General features: G+C 40.1%; 2 protein-coding genes across 6 annotated transcripts in view; one reads left to right on the plus strand and one right to left on the minus strand.

Annotated features, from left to right (window-relative positions):
- The window catches only part of LOC306984259 (uncharacterized protein), a 22383-nt gene extending 12465 nt beyond the window's left edge, over nt 1-9918 (plus strand). For all 4 annotated transcript variants that reach the window (XM_079585455.1, XM_079585453.1, XM_079585456.1 and 1 more), the window contains 2 exons: nt 8905-9005; nt 9137-9918. In XM_079585455.1, coding sequence (XP_079441581.1) covers nt 8905-9005; nt 9137-9602 — 567 coding nt within the window. In that variant the 3' untranslated portion in view covers nt 9603-9918. The remainder of the gene's footprint in view (nt 1-8904; nt 9006-9136) is intronic.
- zpax4 (zona pellucida protein AX 4) lies at nt 9725-15697 on the minus strand. Of its 2 annotated transcripts, none has more exons than XM_079585488.1 (19): nt 15613-15697; nt 15266-15348; nt 15086-15175; nt 14869-14996; nt 14258-14398; nt 13691-13750; nt 13453-13620; nt 13226-13322; nt 12232-12455; nt 12004-12157; nt 11719-11927; nt 11354-11471; nt 11036-11241; nt 10835-10952; nt 10500-10669; nt 10321-10418; nt 10142-10251; nt 9918-10059; nt 9725-9834 (listed from the first exon to the last, which is right to left on the minus strand). In XM_079585488.1, the coding sequence occupies exons 5-18, from the start codon at nt 14375-14377 to the stop codon at nt 9938-9940; spliced, it is 1974 nt and encodes a 657-aa protein (XP_079441614.1). In that variant the 5' UTR covers nt 14378-14398; nt 14869-14996; nt 15086-15175; nt 15266-15348; nt 15613-15697; the 3' UTR covers nt 9725-9834; nt 9918-9937. The 2 variants fall into 2 exon arrangements, with proteins under 2 accessions (XP_079441614.1, XP_079441613.1); XM_079585487.1 differs by having other exon boundaries at nt 15429-15652.
- Nucleotides 15698-17696: the final 1999 nt, after the last annotated feature.

A 17696-nucleotide genomic window follows, 5' to 3' on the forward strand; every position in this document is an offset into this window, starting at 1 on the left:
ATGTTGTCACTTCTTCTGAGTCCATCATTGTCTGACTCCAGTTTGAACATAAAAGGCTAAAAAATTGTGAAATTTTCAGTGTGTCTTAATCTGAGCTGCTAACACACACGAGCTGTTGAAGCTCCGCCCTCTGTGCTGAAAGCAGCAGCTCATTTACATTTCAAAGGACAGGCACAAAAACGAGTTTTTACTCACCCTCAAAAAGTGACAATTCTAATATGCTAGCTATATAAAAATATCTGTGGGGTATTTTGAGCTAAAACTTCACATACACACTCTGTGGACATCAGAAACTTATTTTACATCTTGTGAAAAGGGCATTACCACCCCTTTAAAAAAGGAGAATTAGCCTATTTGCTTTTAATTTACCTATACCTTGTATAATAATAACACGCATTAAAGAACACACATTTTACAGAACCTTCATATTTAAAGGTAGATTACATTCAATAGATTACACTTTTTTTAGATTACACTACGCAAATTGTTTAAAAAAAAAAGGAGTGATAAAGTGTTTGGACTGGGTGTTAATGACTTTGTCATATTGTTTGCTTTATTTTGTATGGTATTTATTTATTTTCATTTGTGTTTTGGTAACGGAGGTCTTTTATTTTGGCGCTCACTCGCGTGAGCGGATATAATGCGCATATCCAAACTTTTCAGTATGGAACGAGACTCAGACATGCATGTCATGATGGCATGGTGTCCACGGTTTTGCAAGGAGTCTTAAAAGGATTTAGCTCCCGGTTTAAATGGAGAACAAGGTATGGTTAGACTTCCTGTTATCTGTACGATTTTGTTTTGATTTTTTTTCTTTGTGTCAAACTTACTTGTTGGTTGTTGCTTTGTATGATGTTTTGGTATGTTTTGAGTCATTAATCTAATTCATTCGGTTTTTGTGTATGTTTATTAATTTTGGTGTTTTGTTTTCTTTTGTACAAGCTCTTACGTTGATTCTCAACGTGTCATGATGATGTAAAGCGTCTTATGGCGTTTGACGGTGCTTTTTATCTGTGACGACGGACCTCGAAATAAAGTGTGGGAATCATCAGTCGAAGAGTCGAAACCTTATTGAGCCGGGCAGCTACAGTAAGAGCTTGCCATCATCGCCACACCGCTGTGTTGCCTCAAGGAACGCCGTGGTCGAAGGAGGAACTTTGATATCGGCGCGCGCGTTGTGGACTAGGTGATTGCATGGATTAAGTTTCAAGTGAAGTTCCAGCGGACGACTCGACAAATCTACGGGAAGCAGTTGGACTGATTAATGAACTAAACAGAAGTGAGCAGTTTCAAATTGTTCGGTGGATCGCAGTGAGTACCAAAGGCAAAGAAATGAAATTAATTCCAAAGACATCTTTTCTCATTCATTTTACATGATTTAAAAGGTTGATGGACATTGTTGCGTGTAAATCACCTACTGATGGACTAAAGTGCATTGAATGAGCCTCACGTTTAAGAGAAATGTTAAATGTGAATAATGTTATGTAATTGGTGAACTGCAGACATATAAGAAAAATGTTAGAATCAGATGCAGGGGCAAAAGGGGCAGAGATGGAAGCTGATAGCCATCATGCAGGAACCCAAAGTGAGAGTGCACGTCGTTCAAAGCGCACGCCTGTTCCTACTGAAAAAATGTTAGCGTATCAGCAGGAAGGGCTGCAAAAAAAGGAGAAAAGGGTTGTATCTTTATATAATCAATGGAAAATAGAAGCTCGTAGTGCACGTGAGCACCTTAAATCAGATGCGCTAGTGACTCAGCTAGCTATTCTGGTTGACACTTTGGAAGAGGCCAAAAACAAAGTTTTGAGTGCGTACAATGACGTTAGAGAGCGTGAATCACCTACTATTGAAATGAGGAGAAAAATGGACGCTTGTGAAGCAGTTACAGCCGACATCACTAAAATCATTTATGAAAGAATAACGGGTTTAGATGATTTTGATGGTGAAAGAGAGAGAAGCCGTCTCCGTACCTTATTAGACCATCAATATGCCCATTCAATCTTTGGTTCAACCGCCTCACGAGTTAGTCGGAAAGCTAGTAATCACTCCAGTCATCACTCTGTTGTATCAAGTTTAGAAGCCAAACGTGTAGACGCCGCAGCAGAAGTGGCAGCTAAGCAAGCTGCATACAACGTTCTATTAGAAGAATCAGAGCAAAGGGAAAAGATAAAGCAGTTGGAAGAACGACATAAAAGGGCTGTTGACGTCGAGTTGAAGGAACTAGAACAAATTCAAGCACAAAGACATCTGAAAGCAGCTCAAGCTAAACTAGAAGTCTACAATCAAGAGATTGATAAAGAAAAGACTAATTTGTCCCAAGAATGTAGTAGCGCAAGCGAATCCGATTCCGATTTCTCTCAAATAAATGTGAAAAGGCAAGAAACGTTTCAAAGGGTGCATCATAAATTTAAAAGGGAGAGAGTTAAAGCATCAGCGACTGACGCTACTCTTCTTGTTCAAGCATTCCAAGATGGCCTGACCATGAGCAAGCTGCCAGTGCCAGAGCCTCCTGTTTTTGATGGTGACCCCATTCATTTCATTGAGTTTAAGCAAACCTTTGCAGCGCTTATTGACAAGAAAACTCTTTCTCCTGCTGATAAGATGTTTTATCTCAAGAAATATGTGAGTGGTCCTGCTAGAAAGGCTTTAGAAGGAACTTTCTTCAGAACCGATGATGAAGCCTATCAAGATGCGTGGGGCAGACTGAACAATCGTTATGGCCAACCATTTGTGATACAAAAGGCGTTCAGAGAAAGGCTGGCAAGCTGGCTTAAAATTCACCCCCAGGATGCCATTGGTCTTCAAACTTTCTCTGACTTCTTAAATGCATGCCAAAGTGCCATGCCACATGTCAAAGGTCTTCACATTTTAAATGATTACCAAGAAAATCAGAAACTTGTGCTGAAATTACCTGATTGGGCAATTGGCAGATGGAATCGTCAAGTCACCCGATCTCTTTCTGAAAATCACGAGTATCCCACTTTTAAAGAATTTGCTGCCTTTGTGTCTACTGAAGCAGAGGTTGCTTGCAACCCAGTTACCTCGTTTTATGCTCTTCATGTTGCAGAACCTGTCACTGGAAAGGCCAATCTGAAAGAGACCATGAGAAACAGAGTAAGAGTTTTCACCACTCAGACGAACGTCGAGAGTCGAAAGGCGGCCAAACCAGCGAATAAAATTCTGTGTATACTTTGCCAGAGAGACAACCACCAACTTGACAGCTGTTTCAGTTTTCTCAGCAAACCATTAGAAGAGCGACGAAAGTTTATCCAAGAGAAGAGGCTTTGCTATGGATGCTTGAAGTCTGGTCACAATGCAAGAGAGTGTCGTTATCGTCTCACTTGTAATGCCTGCAAAAGGAAGCATCCGACTAGTCTACATGATGACAATTTTGTGAAAATGGTAAGGACTTTATCTTCTGCTGTTCCGACTCAAAACGATCCTGATAGGACGATGAATGCAGTGGCCTTGAGTGTAAATGGGGAAGAGCGAAATGCGTATACTTCAATGATTGTACCTGTCTGGGTATCTGTGAAGCAAAATCCAAGTTGTGAGAAACTGGTGTATGCGCTGTTGGATTCACAGAGTGATACTACGTTTATTGACAAAGGAGTGACTGATGCTCTACAGGCAACGACGTTTCCAGTTAAACTGAAGCTTACCACCATGCTGGGAAAGGACACTATTCTGCAGAGTGAAAGAGTACCAGGACTTCAAGTGAGAGCATACAAGTCTGGTGATTATATTAATTTACCACCTACTTACACCAAAGACTGCATACCGGTTAATCGTAGTCACATTCCTACTTGTGAAGTCGCTAAAAACTGGAATCATCTTACAGTCATTGTGGATAAGATACCCCCATTGCAGGACTGTGATGTTGCTCTTTTAATAGGCTACAATTGTTCAAGGTCAATGACACCCAGAGAAGTAATAGCAGGAGGAGATGATGAACCCTACGCTATTCGGACGGACTTAGGATGGAGTATAGTGGGTTGTTCTTCACCACACTCTGCTCTGCCTGGAGTCAGTAGATTGTGTCACCGCATTGCGGTCAAGGAGCTTCCTTCCATCACACCAGGTGATGTCATTCGTGTCCTTGAGAGTGATTTTAAAGATACTGAAGAAGAGAGCGCAAAGATTTCCCAGGATGATGTTCTTTTTCTTGAGAAGTTAAAGGAAGGTATACGGAGGAATGTTCATGGCCATTATCAAATGCCGCTTCCTTTTAAACTGAGACCCAACTTGCCAAGCAATAAAAAATGTGTTATGGTCAGACTCGACCATCTCAAGAGAAGAATGACGAAGGATGAGTCGTATAAGAAACGGTACAATGAATTCATGAGTGAAATCTTGCAGAGAGGAGACGCTGAGGAGGTATATCACGATGGCAAGGAAGGAGAGATATGGTACTTACCTCATCACGGTGTTTTCCATCCGAAGAAGGCAGATAAATTGCGTGTGGTCTTCGATTGCTCTGCAAGATATGCAGGTTACTCCTTAAACGATCACTTACTTCAAGGTCCTGATTTGATAAACAGTTTAAATGGAATCTTAATTCGATTTCGTCAACACCCCATCGCACTCATGTGTGATGTAGAGAAAATGTACCATCAGTTTCATGTCAACGAATCTGATCGAGACTTTCTGCGCTTCCTATGGTGGAAGGATGGCAATCTTAGCCACCCCGTGAGTGAATTCCGCATGAAAGTTCATCTCTTTGGTGCAATTTCATCCTCCGGGTGTGCAAATTATGGCTTGAAACATCTTGCAACGGAAAACAGCGAACTGTATCCACTAGGTTCACAGTTTGTGATAAGAAATTTCTATGTGGATGACGGAGTGATCAGTGTAGAAAATGCTGAAGAAGCTATTAAAGTTGCAGATGAGGCACGAAAGCTCTGTGCTATAGGTGGTCTACGGCTCCACAAATTTGTGTCAAATAGCAAAATAGTGCTGGAAGGCATTCCCACTTCAGAGAAGAGTCCTGACATGAAAAATTGTGACCTTTCATTTGATGAGCTACCCTTGGAAAGAACTCTTGGGATACAGTGGGAAAGAGAATCGGACTGTTTCAAGTTCAAAGTTCAGTTGAAAGATCAACCTGTTACTCGACGTGGCATCTTGTCTACTGTTGCTTCCGTTTATGATCCTTTGGGACTGATTGCACCTGTGCTGTTGAGTGGAAAAGGAATACTGCAGGATGTGTGTAAGCGTGGCAGCGGATGGGATGACCTTCTTTCAGATGAACTTAATCTAAGGTGGGAGCGATGGAGACAAGAGTTAAACCATCTGCAGAGAATAGATGTACCGCGGACATATGCACCATCTGGTTTTGGAAAAGCTGTTCGAGTTGAATTGCATCACTTCTCTGACGCTAGTGCCCATGGATATGGTCAATGTTCATATTTGAGACTCAAAAATGAGGAAGGAGACATTCGTTGCGCACTGGTGATGGCAAAATCAAGAGTTGCACCTCTTAAAATTACAACAATCCCCAGATTAGAGTTAACGGCTGCCGTTATTTCCGTCAAAGCAAGCAGTGTGCTCAAGAGAGAATTAGACTATACTGTTTTTGAGGAGACGTTTTGGACAGACTCCAAAGTAGTACTGGGATACATAAGTAATGAAGCACGCAGATTTCATACTTTCGTCGCTAATCGCGTACAACGAATACATCTCAGTACAACTCCCCAGCAGTGGAGGTATGTTCCAACGGAGGAGAACCCTGCTGATCATGCATCAAGGGGTTTGACCGCGAAGGAGTTACTCACCTCAAACTGGTTCACCGGCCCTAAGTTCTTGTGGGACAAAGAAACATCTGCATTAGAAGAACATGTTCCTGAACTTCTGCTTGGAGATCCAGAGGTAAAACTATGTTATACTTTGAAGACTAATTGCACAAAAAATCCGAGCTTGATAGATCTTCTTTTAAAGTTTTCTTCCTGGTCGAAAGCAATCAGAGCGGTGGCTCGTCTTCTAAGGAGAGCTAATAAAGACAAATCTAACCATCTCAGTACTGTGTCTGAGCGACAAAGGGCAGAACTTCATGTAATAAAATGTCTGCAAGACAGTTCCTACGAAGATGATCTGAGAGAGATAAAGAGTGGAAAAGGTGTCTCGTCTCGCAGTACATTGTACTCTCTCGACCCTTTCATGGATGAAGATGGTGTGATGCGGGTGGGAGGTAGACTTTGCCATTCAACCTTTCCAGACTCTGTGAAACATCCCATAGTAATTCCAAGAAATCATCGGATCACAGAAATGATTGTCGCTCACTTTCACAACAAAGTTGCGCACCAAGGGAAAGGATTCACTGTGAATGAGATAAGATCTAATGGATTTTGGATACCAGGAATTAACAGAATTGTGACAGCCTGTATTAGGAGCTGTATTGTTTGCAGAAAGCACAGGCGACCTGTTGAAGAACAGAGAATGGCTGACTTTCCCATGGAGAGAGTGGTTCCATCACCTCCATTTACATTTACTGGTATGGACTGCTTTGGCCCATTCTCTATCAAGCAGAACAGAAGTATCCATAAACGGTATGGTCTTCTTTTTACTTGTTTCAGTTCCCGTGCTATACACATTGAGATGCTTACTGATATGACGGCAGATTCTTTCATCAACGCTTTGCGTTGTTTTATTGCCATAAGGGGTACTGTGCAGCAGATAAGGTCCGATCAAGGAAGTAACTTTGTGGGAGCAAAAAACGAGTTGAAAAATGCACTTAAGGAAATGGATGTGGAAAGAGTGAAAACCTTCTTATCAGAGAAGCAGTGCGAATTCACCTTCAATGCACCACATGCGAGTCATGCCGGTGGCGTGTGGGAACGTCAAATTAGAACAGTAAGATCCGTACTAAACGCCACTCTTGCACTTCATCCAGGAAGGTTAAATGATTCTTCTTTGCGGGCTTTTTTGTATGAAGCGATGGCCATTGTGAATAGTAGACCGCTTACTGTTGATTGTCTGACTGATCCTCAAAGTCTAGCGCCTATCACTCCAAATCATCTGCTGACGTTAAAGTCAACGACTGCTTTGCCTCCACCAGGAAATTTCGTCAGAGAGGATGTATTTGCACGGAAAAGATGGAGACATGTGCAGTATTTGGCGGAGCAATTTTGGAGTCGCTGGCGCACAGAATATCTTGCAAATATAACCGCCCGACAGAAGTGGAACGTGTCTAAGAGAAATCTTCAAGTTGATGATCTTGTTATTGTCAAAGAAGAAGGAATGCCTAGGAACGAATGGAGGCTTGGCAGAGTAAAGGAAGTCATTTCTAGTGACGATGGGCTTGTGAGAAGAGCCCAGATTCTTCTGGGGGACCCGAAGCTTAATGCAAAGGGCGAGCGTATTAACAAACCGTCCATAATTGAAAGACCAGTGCAGAAACTAATTTTATTAATGGAGGGACATTAGTGTTTTTGTATTTGAAAGTTTTGTATTGAGATTTGAAAGGTCCAAAGAGTATCATTTTAATTTTTTCTGAACTCATGGTTTAGAATTTTTAATGTTGTTTGAGGTTATATTGTAAAAAAAAAAAAAAAAAAAAGGTGAAAGAAAGGAAAAAAGGGGAAATTATTCGTGCTTGTACATTTGGTGTGAGATTTGCACTCATAATTTGGTGGGAGTGTTAATGACTTTGTCATATTGTTTGCTTTATTTTGTATGGTATTTATTTATTTTCATTTGTGTTTTGGTAACGGAGGTCTTTTATTTTGGCGCTCACTCGCGTGAGCGGATATAATGCGCATATCCAAACTTTTCAGTATGGAACGAGACTCAGACATGCATGTCATGATGGCATGGTGTCCACGGTTTTGCAAGGAGTCTTAAAAGGATTTAGCTCCCGGTTTAAATGGAGAACAAGGTATGGTTAGACTTCCTGTTATCTGTACGATTTTGTTTTGATTTTTTTTCTTTGTGTCAAACTTACTTGTTGGTTGTTGCTTTGTATGATGTTTTGGTATGTTTTGAGTCATTAATCTAATTCATTCGGTTTTTGTGTATGTTTATTAATTTTGGTGTTTTGTTTTCTTTTGTACAAGCTCTTACGTTGATTCTCAACGTGTCATGATGATGTAAAGCGTCTTATGGCGTTTGACGGTGCTTTTTATCTGTGACGACGGACCTCGAAATAAAGTGTGGGAATCATCAGTCGAAGAGTCGAAACCTTATTGAGCCGGGCAGCTACACTGGGTTTTGTTTAGTTGCATTTACCAGTGCCGCCAGCCTGTGGTGTTCCGAACGCTTCAGAACAATGAATCTCGAAGCAATTGATTCAAGAGTTAGAAAAGCGATAGTTTCTCATATTAGGCTTTTATTAAACCGAAAAAAACGATTCTTTTTTTAAAGAAATGTACAAAACATTTGAAAACTATGAGTTTCATACATAGCATCGCCAAAGCTGTCCAAAACTCGAGAATGTTTTATAATAAACTCAAAAGCAGAGTTTAGTGTGGCTCGATCAGTATCAGTTGCTTTGATAGATTGCGTGCGACGTTTAATGCGTTTGAGAAATGTTCTACCACAGTGAATAACTACCTTTTGCTGTTATATCCTCATCTGCAAATGTGAGAAATTCACGCGAGTGATTCCTTTATGGAATGCGAAGAGCACGCGACGGTAAACTTCACAACGCGCATGCGCGTCAGACTGAATTACAACACGCAATGGGATATTAAAGACATTTTCAAATACACATGCTACTATTTTCACTGGAATAAATATGTTTTTGCAGAACATTATCCCGCTCTTCACGATTGAGTTTTGTTTTTCATTTATAATTTTAATTAAACGGTCCTTCCTAAAGGACAACATTGGGAACCATGCAGAATACCGCTTTTGCAGTGATTACAAAATAGGCATTTAAAAATATTTGAACCTCCATCTCTTCCACAGGTTCTTCCAGCCTCAAAGATGCTAGTTAACCAAGCCAGTATTGAGAGACTGATACACACCCCAACACTTCCCACAAACTTTCCCTGTAAACAGTGTGGAAAGTAAGTTAACAAATTTAGCCTATGCTGTTCTAGTAGCATACTTAATATGCAATTGAAACAAACACCATGGCTTATGTTAGACATCCAATTTGTGTCCAACCTTCCATTTGACTTTGCAATTGTCTTTTCAGGATGTTCTACAAAATAAAAAGTAGAAATGCTCACATGAAGATCCATCGACAGCAGCAAGAGGACTGGAGAGAAAAACTACAAATACACCCAAACCAGCACCATAACCTGACCAGAGCACTGGTTCATCCAAACCAGCAAATCCTAAACCAGACACACCATCAAAATCACATCCTGACCCAAAACCTGATTCAGAATTTGGTTCAAACACAGACCCAGTTGGCTTTGCTTCAAAGCACAAAGACTCAGAGCTCATGCCCAACCAGTAGTGCCAGTTGCATGGCTCCCACCCAGAATCCACAGATTGTCTCCAAAGGTCCTCCCTTAGCCCTCCACACTGGACATCAGACATGGAGCGCCCTGCACAGTGTAGAAACTGGTGGCCTGTTTTATAACCGAGGATCGGTAAATGGACTCCATTTGAGCTTACAGGACAGTGTAAGTAAACCATGGACTGATACCCAATAATTGAGTTTCTGTACAGTCGTTTTACCTTTTCAATGCCATAAGAACTTTCATTACATGTTTCATGGCAGACTCATCTTCACAAATGAATTTAAGAAACTTTCATGTGAAAAAGGACACCAAAAGGCTTTGTAGGAAAGTTTTTATTTTGAAAATAAACTGCACAATCAGAAGACAATGCTTAAGATACAAGTTGATCAAATATCGCTCCAAATCTAAAAGTCTCCATTAGGTCCTGAAAAAGAAAGGCATTTAAACATGCATTTAAAATGCATACATGAACATGCATACACACAAATAAATGTAAATAAAGTTCACCTAATGACAAGCACGTCGGTCTACTGGCGAGCTCTATTGGGACGCACACGCACATATTCTTGCTTCATTGCAGGAGCTGCCTGATAAGTCTTCATAACAGTTTGTTTCTGCAGTTGCATGGGCTTAAACACCTGGGGAGGAACTGAAAATAGAAGATATTCAAGATTATTCTAGGCCTACATGGAGACCAAATGGCTCTCAGGTAGTCAAGCCAATTAACTTGCCCATCACAGGATCTTTGATTTGGCCAATTCCAGGCGTCTCAGCTCTGAACTTCCGGTCCACATAGAGGCTTTCAATACCATGTACTGGGTAAATGCACCTCACGGTTATCCTGAGGGAGGACAATTGCTCTGTGGTTAAGTTGGCTACTAATTGGTACTCACTAGGGTAATAAAATTACCTGTATGCAGCATCTCTTGTGATTACTGGCTTGCTGTCTGTGGAATACAGCTCATGAAAAATGATCTCGTTTTCATAAGTCACATACTGCTGATCAACCTGAATAGAAGAGGGGAAAATAATAAGTGAAGTCAAGTAACTTTCATATGCATGGGGTGGGGAAGACACATTTAACCGCACCTGAAATCTAGTGCCACAGGTGTTAAGACCAAAGGAGAACAGGACTCTGGACTCATCAGTTTCTTGAGGTCTACAGCTTGGGTCCAATAGTGTGGTTCGGGCAGGGTCTGCAGTAGGTACCGCTTTAGTGATATCGCTCACTACAGTCATCACACCCTCAGCAGAGCACACTACAAAAGGAAACAATTAAATTGAAAGTAAACCAGACTATTGTGGAAAGTGACCATTCCATCCCTAAACCTATCAAGCAAGCCAAAACTAGTTAATATGAGAATTGTGCTTTCTGGTGCCAATGCCATAAATTTGGATGAAACCAATAAGAACCAATGCATTACCCAAGAGCTCAGTGGTTTGGAAGAGACAGCATTTGCCTGAGGATTGCTCAATCTCCAGGGTTTTAGCATTTCTGGTGAGAAGTTCAAAAGTGCCATAGAACTGCTGCAGCGTAATATTCTACAACAGAGGGGTGTTCATTTCAGCAATTTGAATAAACATCACGACTTTCAACAGTTAGGCCCTACTAGTGGTTAACAAACCTCATAGAGGTATCCAATTGTAAATAGAGGGACATCCAAAATGAAGGTGTTGCTGTCATTGGACATGATGTAGCCACGCTCAGACACCAGCTGTTGGGTCAGCGGGTAGTGACCGATGACAATGTCCCACAAGTAATCGTACTCATGATAGGCTCTCATGAAGCGTATGCCATTGTTAGCACACATGCTTTCAAAGATGGGTGGGACTGTTGAGATCAAATTGAACACCTCAGGTGTATGGATTACACTATTGTCAAATGTTTAAAGTCTAAAGTTCCAACAGAAATGCAAAACCTCTTAAAATACTATGATTCTTACCGACGTCAAGAATTAAAGCACTCAGAGAGGAAAAGTAGTAATAGGGCTCCATTTGAGGAAGGATGTTCAGAGTCCACTTAATTTCCAAAGAGTACTCCAAAAGGCTCTCTCCAATATGCTGCAAGAAAGATAACTCAAATGCCAGACTTTGGGAAATCTTGTTTTTAAACACATGGGTCTGAAATCAGCTCCACTTAATCTTATTCAGAGCAAATTCTTGGAGCAGAGTTTTGTTTTTCCACAAACTTTTTGATGCCAATGACACCCTCAAAAGGGTCAAGGTAGCTAGGAGTCTGCATTTATATTAAGTAGCCACAAAAAAAAAAACCTGACCAAGAGAATGCGGACACCGAAAGCAAACTCACCTGCTTCACAACAAATTGGGCATCAAATGGCACCATAACGATGTACGCAAAAGTATTATTGTCTTGCGGGACTCTGGTGATTGAACATCCCATCTGCATGGCAGCTGACACGGAGAACTCCTGCCCATTCAGCTCCAGGGACACCAGCTCCACATCAAAAGGAATATTACCTAGGTAGACCGTGAAGACTCGTTCATCGGGTGTCGTTTCTGAAAGAGACCGTACAGTTGTAGTGAACTTGATCCTCACAGAGCAGCAATGATGCCCATTTAATATCCAACTCACGGTTAATTGAAAAGGGAATACGAGGAATTGCTGGAGTGGCCATTTGCTGGAACGCATTGTACTTTGTGTCCACACCATTCTGGTCCACAAGCGTTTGCTGGTAGGTCAGCTGGACGGTGTACAGCTCATGATACATACCTTCCATCACAAAGCTCTGTAGGCATATGAATATTTAACATTGGATGCTTAATTCAACATCATATAGGGACTGAACTTCACAAAACATACCTTTCTGGTCCCTCCCAAAGAAGCAAAGGGGATGCTACTGACAATGGCCCCTTCACTGAATGTCACAGAGTAGCCTCGGTCTAGCCAGTTCTGTTCATCTAGGAGGTTGCCATTAACTCCCATGCCTATGTACTCACTCCTTAACTCAGAAGGTGAAGCAACCAGAGGAGTCATTACTGCAGGGGTCCTCCATTGGAGTCTGTATCCATCAAAAAAGCCTTGATCTGAAATTGATTCATTAAAATCAAATATGGAACCTGAAAACAAAACTCCTGCAATATTGTTAAGATGTGCTGAATGTGTCCCTTTTACAATCCCAAATAATTAGTCACTGTTCTTAACAGAGTTAGTTGCTAAAAACTTAATTCAGTAATTAAACCCAATCATGCCCAGCCAAAGAAGAAAAATAAAATAAACGGGTTCACAGTTTGGAATTAAATGGCAAATGCTTAATAGTCAATGATTGGATATTGCAGTGATTAGGTTTCTAGTATGTTATATGGCAACAGTTGTGTGGCTTTAATTTCTTAACCATGTAGGAAAACATCATGGCCATATTCCGAGACGAAGTATGTCAAGATTAATCTGGCTCAAATTGTAGATTGGTGGCACCTCGGTTTCCAGACCTTAATTCCTTGAGTCTTTTGGGAAGTGCTGGAAGAGACTTTACAGAGTGCTTGACTCTTGCATCAATACAAAACCAAAATTTGATGCGCCTCTTGATAGAAACATCAGAACATTTCCATTTCCTATATTGGTCAAGATATTTTATTGACAACGCAAGAGTCCAGCACTCTCCTTGTAAAGTCTCCTTAATTGATTCTTCATGCTCCCCCCAACCACTCACAATTTGAGCCTGATCCTGAATCTTGACTTTGTCATCCTGGAATGTGTCCATGTCGTGTCTCACAACAGTGTGTAGCTTCATTTCTTAACAAATTTAAATCCAAAACGCAACTTTTTTGGCTGAGCAGTGTACATATTTGGTTCTTACCCAGTGAGCAGGAAGCAACCAGTTCAACCATGACGACCACCCAGTTCTGTCTAAAAAACACGGTGGCTTGGATCACTTCAACAGCAACACCACCGACCTGAAACCAGTTAAACAGTGATTCAATCACAAGGCAGTCCGAAATGGCTGTAAACGCTTGAGATCAGGTCACATGTGCCCATTCTGGGTTAAGTGGAAGTGACATTAACCATTTTGGTTATGTGGCATACCATTTTGACAGAAGCGTAAGGTTGTCCAAAGGTTGTCCGAAACACAAGTCTGCCAGGTGTGATCATTATGAAGTAGCCCAGAGCAGCAGCATCTTCAGTCGACATGACTTCAGACTGCTGTCCATCTTGTGTTAGCATCACCTGCCATGCCTCCACCGAACGTCGGGGCTTAAAGGGAAACAGTGCAGCCAAGACCATGGTTTCAAAGTGAATAATTAAACAATAGCTAGCCACTTACCACAGAGAAACCTTTAACACTGCCGGCTGTAGGGCAAAGAGGATCAGTGGTCACAGACACCTGGGTTGTGGAGGTGGAAAATAAATAAACAAATATAAAAGGGTGTAACAATATCCTCATGAAACAATTGCGATACTCCAAGACAAAAGGTTAACAATATTTACTGTTGATTAAAATGCTAAATTTGGTATGGAAATTAATAGGCTTGGTGCTGGTAACCCAATAGAGACACCAGAATACAAATATTCATGATTCTGAAGCTGAAAATACAAAATTATTTGACAAATATGCTTGATTCACTGAATAGATACATTTAAAATAATGTAGGCCACTTTTTACTCGTAACGAGACATTTGGCATTATCAGGACCCCCAAATATTCCCCCATTGCATTTATACATTATATACAGTAGTTTAATGTAGTACTGAAACTTGAAATGTTTTCATTTTGGGTGAACTTTACACAATACATAGTCACGATCCACGATACATATTGATGCATTTTTGTATTGCGATATATTGTGGCACGATATATTGTTACATGCCTAATATATAACGTCTCTCATACCTCCATGTAGTTCTCCTCACAAGTAATCTCTCTTGGAGAAAAAGGAGAAACCGAGCAAGTCTTGGAGACATTGAAAAATAATTCACCACCACGCTCATCTGTAATGATCACACCGAACATGAAGGAGAAGACCTCATCATTCTGGAGGAGATGAAAAAAAAAAGTCCAACTATCAATCGAAAGTTTGAGGTCAACAAGTGTTTCTGCAGTCTCTCATGATCATGTCTGCATTTGATCAAATACAGTAATATTGGGAAGTTACAAGGGTTTAACAGAAGCACCTAATTGCCTCAATACAGTAGATTGTTTAGTAAATAGAAACTCAATTATGTTATCTGAACTATACTAATCCAAGTTAATTTGACAAAAGATAAATGCAATAAATCATGAAAGTAATTCACAGTGTAGAGTTTATTTTAATAGGCCAAAAATTTCCAATGATGGCAAAGCTAATTTTCAGCAGCCATTACCCTAGTCTTTAATCTCTGAATAGGTTCAATTTAATTGAAACCTTTTTTTGTTGACCCCAACCATTTGGCCATTAGTGTAGGCCTAGATCACTGAAATAAGCATTATCCTAAAAGTGGTCCATCATTCGAGGTGTTCTGTACCTGATTGTCCGTGTGACAGGAGAAGTATGAGGCTCTGAGAATAGCACGACCCAACAGGGGATTGACAGAGTAAGTGTAACCACACCGAGCCCCATAGAGGTCTATAACAGGATACACACCTGTGGCATCTAAAAGACCCCCCCAAAAAAGAGAAACACAAACTATATTGCATTTATAGCGCTAAAAGCACATGCTAAAGGATGAAATGCAAACGCACCAACTGCCTCAAAGCGAGGCTCAACACCCGAGGGTGGTACGTCTACAGAGATGAACAGGGAGCGGTCCTTGCACTCAACCTCAATGGGAACTAGGAGCAAGACAAACAAAAAGACAATTTAAAGACAAGCAAACAGACATTAAACTCCTAATGATAGACGTCTCTTTAGAAGGCCATTACCTTGTGGCAGACTGGGGGACTGCTGGAACGAGCTTTTGAAGTCGTGTAGAGCAAAAGATACGGCACACAGGAAAAGCACCCCTCTAAAGAGGAAGAAACAAAGCCAAGTCCCGTTAGAATCACTTCACATACCAAGAAAAAGAGGCGTTTAAATAACAATTACCCTGAAACAAATCCAAAAGCCATAGCCACTGATCAACTGAGGTGTCTGCAGCGTGGTAGCTTAAACCACTAACAAAAACTGCATTAACACTAAATAACACTATCCTGACCCACACAGCTAAGAATAACAACATATGATTGCTGTCCAGATTTCAAATATGTTATGTTGATTGACTTGTTAGGACCTAGGTGTGTTGATTGGCTCCTTCAACAGCAGTTGCGCTTATTAGATAGAACATTAGTCATCATAATTAACAGCGGCTGCAGAACTTCCTGATTGGCTGTAAAGCTCCGCCCATCATCCAGAGCCAAAAAAAAAGCCATTTTTGTTTTATTTTAAAAAATGTTTTTAAAGTCCCCCTGCAGTCAATAACTCATATGTTATCACTAAAATTACGATTAAACGTTTTTCCTTGAAAAAAAAAAATTAAGATGATAATTTACAGTAGGCTATGTTACATATCGTCAAAAGTATGAATTACAGACCACAAAAGACATCCGACAGATTTAATTGTAGGCTACTGTGTTTCTTTGTTTGGAAAACGCTAGACTTCAATGCAATTTTGGAAGAAAAAAAAAAGCTGTATCCTACTCCGTTACATGTTGTAAGTCCTGCATTCAAGAGTCAAGAGAGGAAAAAAGACCAGACACATGTTTTGTCTGATTAATGACTGCAATTAAAGGTCTACACACATTAACAGCATACACAGTAACAGCATTACTGTTGTCATAAAACAAAAAAAATTCAGACAGATTTTTGCAGGCTGATATTTGTTGGCCTGTATAAAACATAAACACAATAGCCTAGAATAAAGTATGGATAAAGTCACTATAAAATGAGTAAATACACTGGAAAGTGATTTCTGTGAACTAATCAAGCAATTTTTCAAGAATTCTATGGAAAATAAATAGTGGGGAAATATGAATACATAAAATCTACAGCCCAGTGTTTAAATTACTTATTTAAATGACACTTCAAAGTTAGATTCATCAGTTCAAAATAGTATTTTATAAATTATAATAATTCACATCTTTCACTCAAAGTTATTCTTATTGGGAAGTTTCGGGACCTTTTCAGCAGTACAAAAAATAATAATAATAATTTCTCAACTAATTTAATAAAACTGCCAAAAGAAAAACTATTGACCAGTGTAATAATGTTCCTGTCCACAAGGTGGAAGCAAATGCATATAAAACATGTGCCAGGATATGATTTGGAGAGTCATCAACTGCAAAACATCTCAGAACCTGATAATAATCCTGAAAGAAATAGAGACAAAAAGTTATAACATAATAAATAACCGAGGTACTAAACAAAACATATAACACACGAAGTCAAGATACCAATAAAGTCAAATAGAGTTTTTTTTTCTATACAAATTGTCATAATTACTTGAGACATAATGTATTTTTTAACATATTTAATTATTGCAGGTTTGGGTAATATTCTGATGAGTTTGCATTTCACTGTTTTATTTATTTTGAGTAATACTGATTCTGTTTTGTTGCAAGTGAGATGAGTAAATGCTCACATTTAGTCTACAGCAACAATAACCATCATGTTCACACACACAACGCCTCTGCACTTACTCACGATTTCACTCAACATGGGGACAGAACAGTCAACACATGTGGACAAGTAACTTGCATTACTTAATTGAAAAAGTAACTAACTTTATTTCAAAAGTAATGTATTACTTGAAAAGGGTCATCTGATTACTTAACTCACGTTACTTGTAAAGCATTACTAATCCCAACACTGAATTATTCTTATTCCTCATTTCATCCCACATTATAACACTGTTTAATATGTTTTTAAACAAGATACAATTTTCATTTCATTAATAACAATAATCTAATTGGCAGCCTTTAACCACATAACCAGTGTATGATGGACTGCTAAACTGTCTTTTCTAAAAGTGACGTGACGTGTAGCCAAGTTTGGTGTCCCATATTTGTGCTCTGCATTTCACCTTTCCAAGTACACACACACACACACACACACACACACACAAACACACACACACACATGCCTTACTCAAGGGCACCTCAGTTGTGGGTAATGAACGTGGAAGAGGATAAAACACTGTTTATTCACTCCCCCACCTACATTTCCTGCCGGTACTGAGACTCAAACCCGCGACCTTCGAGTTACAAGTCCGGCTCTCTAGCCATTAGGCCACAACGGCACAAAAAAGGTGCATTGACGTCTGCAACTTTTTGTCTTTTCCTCCCATCTGAATCATACACTCACTCACAGCATGGCCGT

Source organism: Phoxinus phoxinus, assembly GCF_949152265.1.
Source record: "Phoxinus phoxinus genome assembly, chromosome: 2".
NCBI lineage: Eukaryota > Metazoa > Chordata > Actinopteri > Cypriniformes > Leuciscidae > Phoxinus > Phoxinus phoxinus.

Coding starts and splice junctions, on each gene's coding strand:
- zpax4 (XM_079585487.1), bottom strand. CDS start 15,451: ATGGCTTTTGGATTTGTTTCAGG. Junction 14,997..15,085: donor GCCTCGCTTTGAGGCAGTTG/GTGCGTTTGCAT, acceptor GGGGTCTTTTAG/ATGCCACAGGTGTGTATCCT. Junction 14,399..14,868: donor CCTGTCACACGGACAATCAG/GTACAGAACACC, acceptor CATCTCCTCCAG/AATGATGAGGTCTTCTCCTT.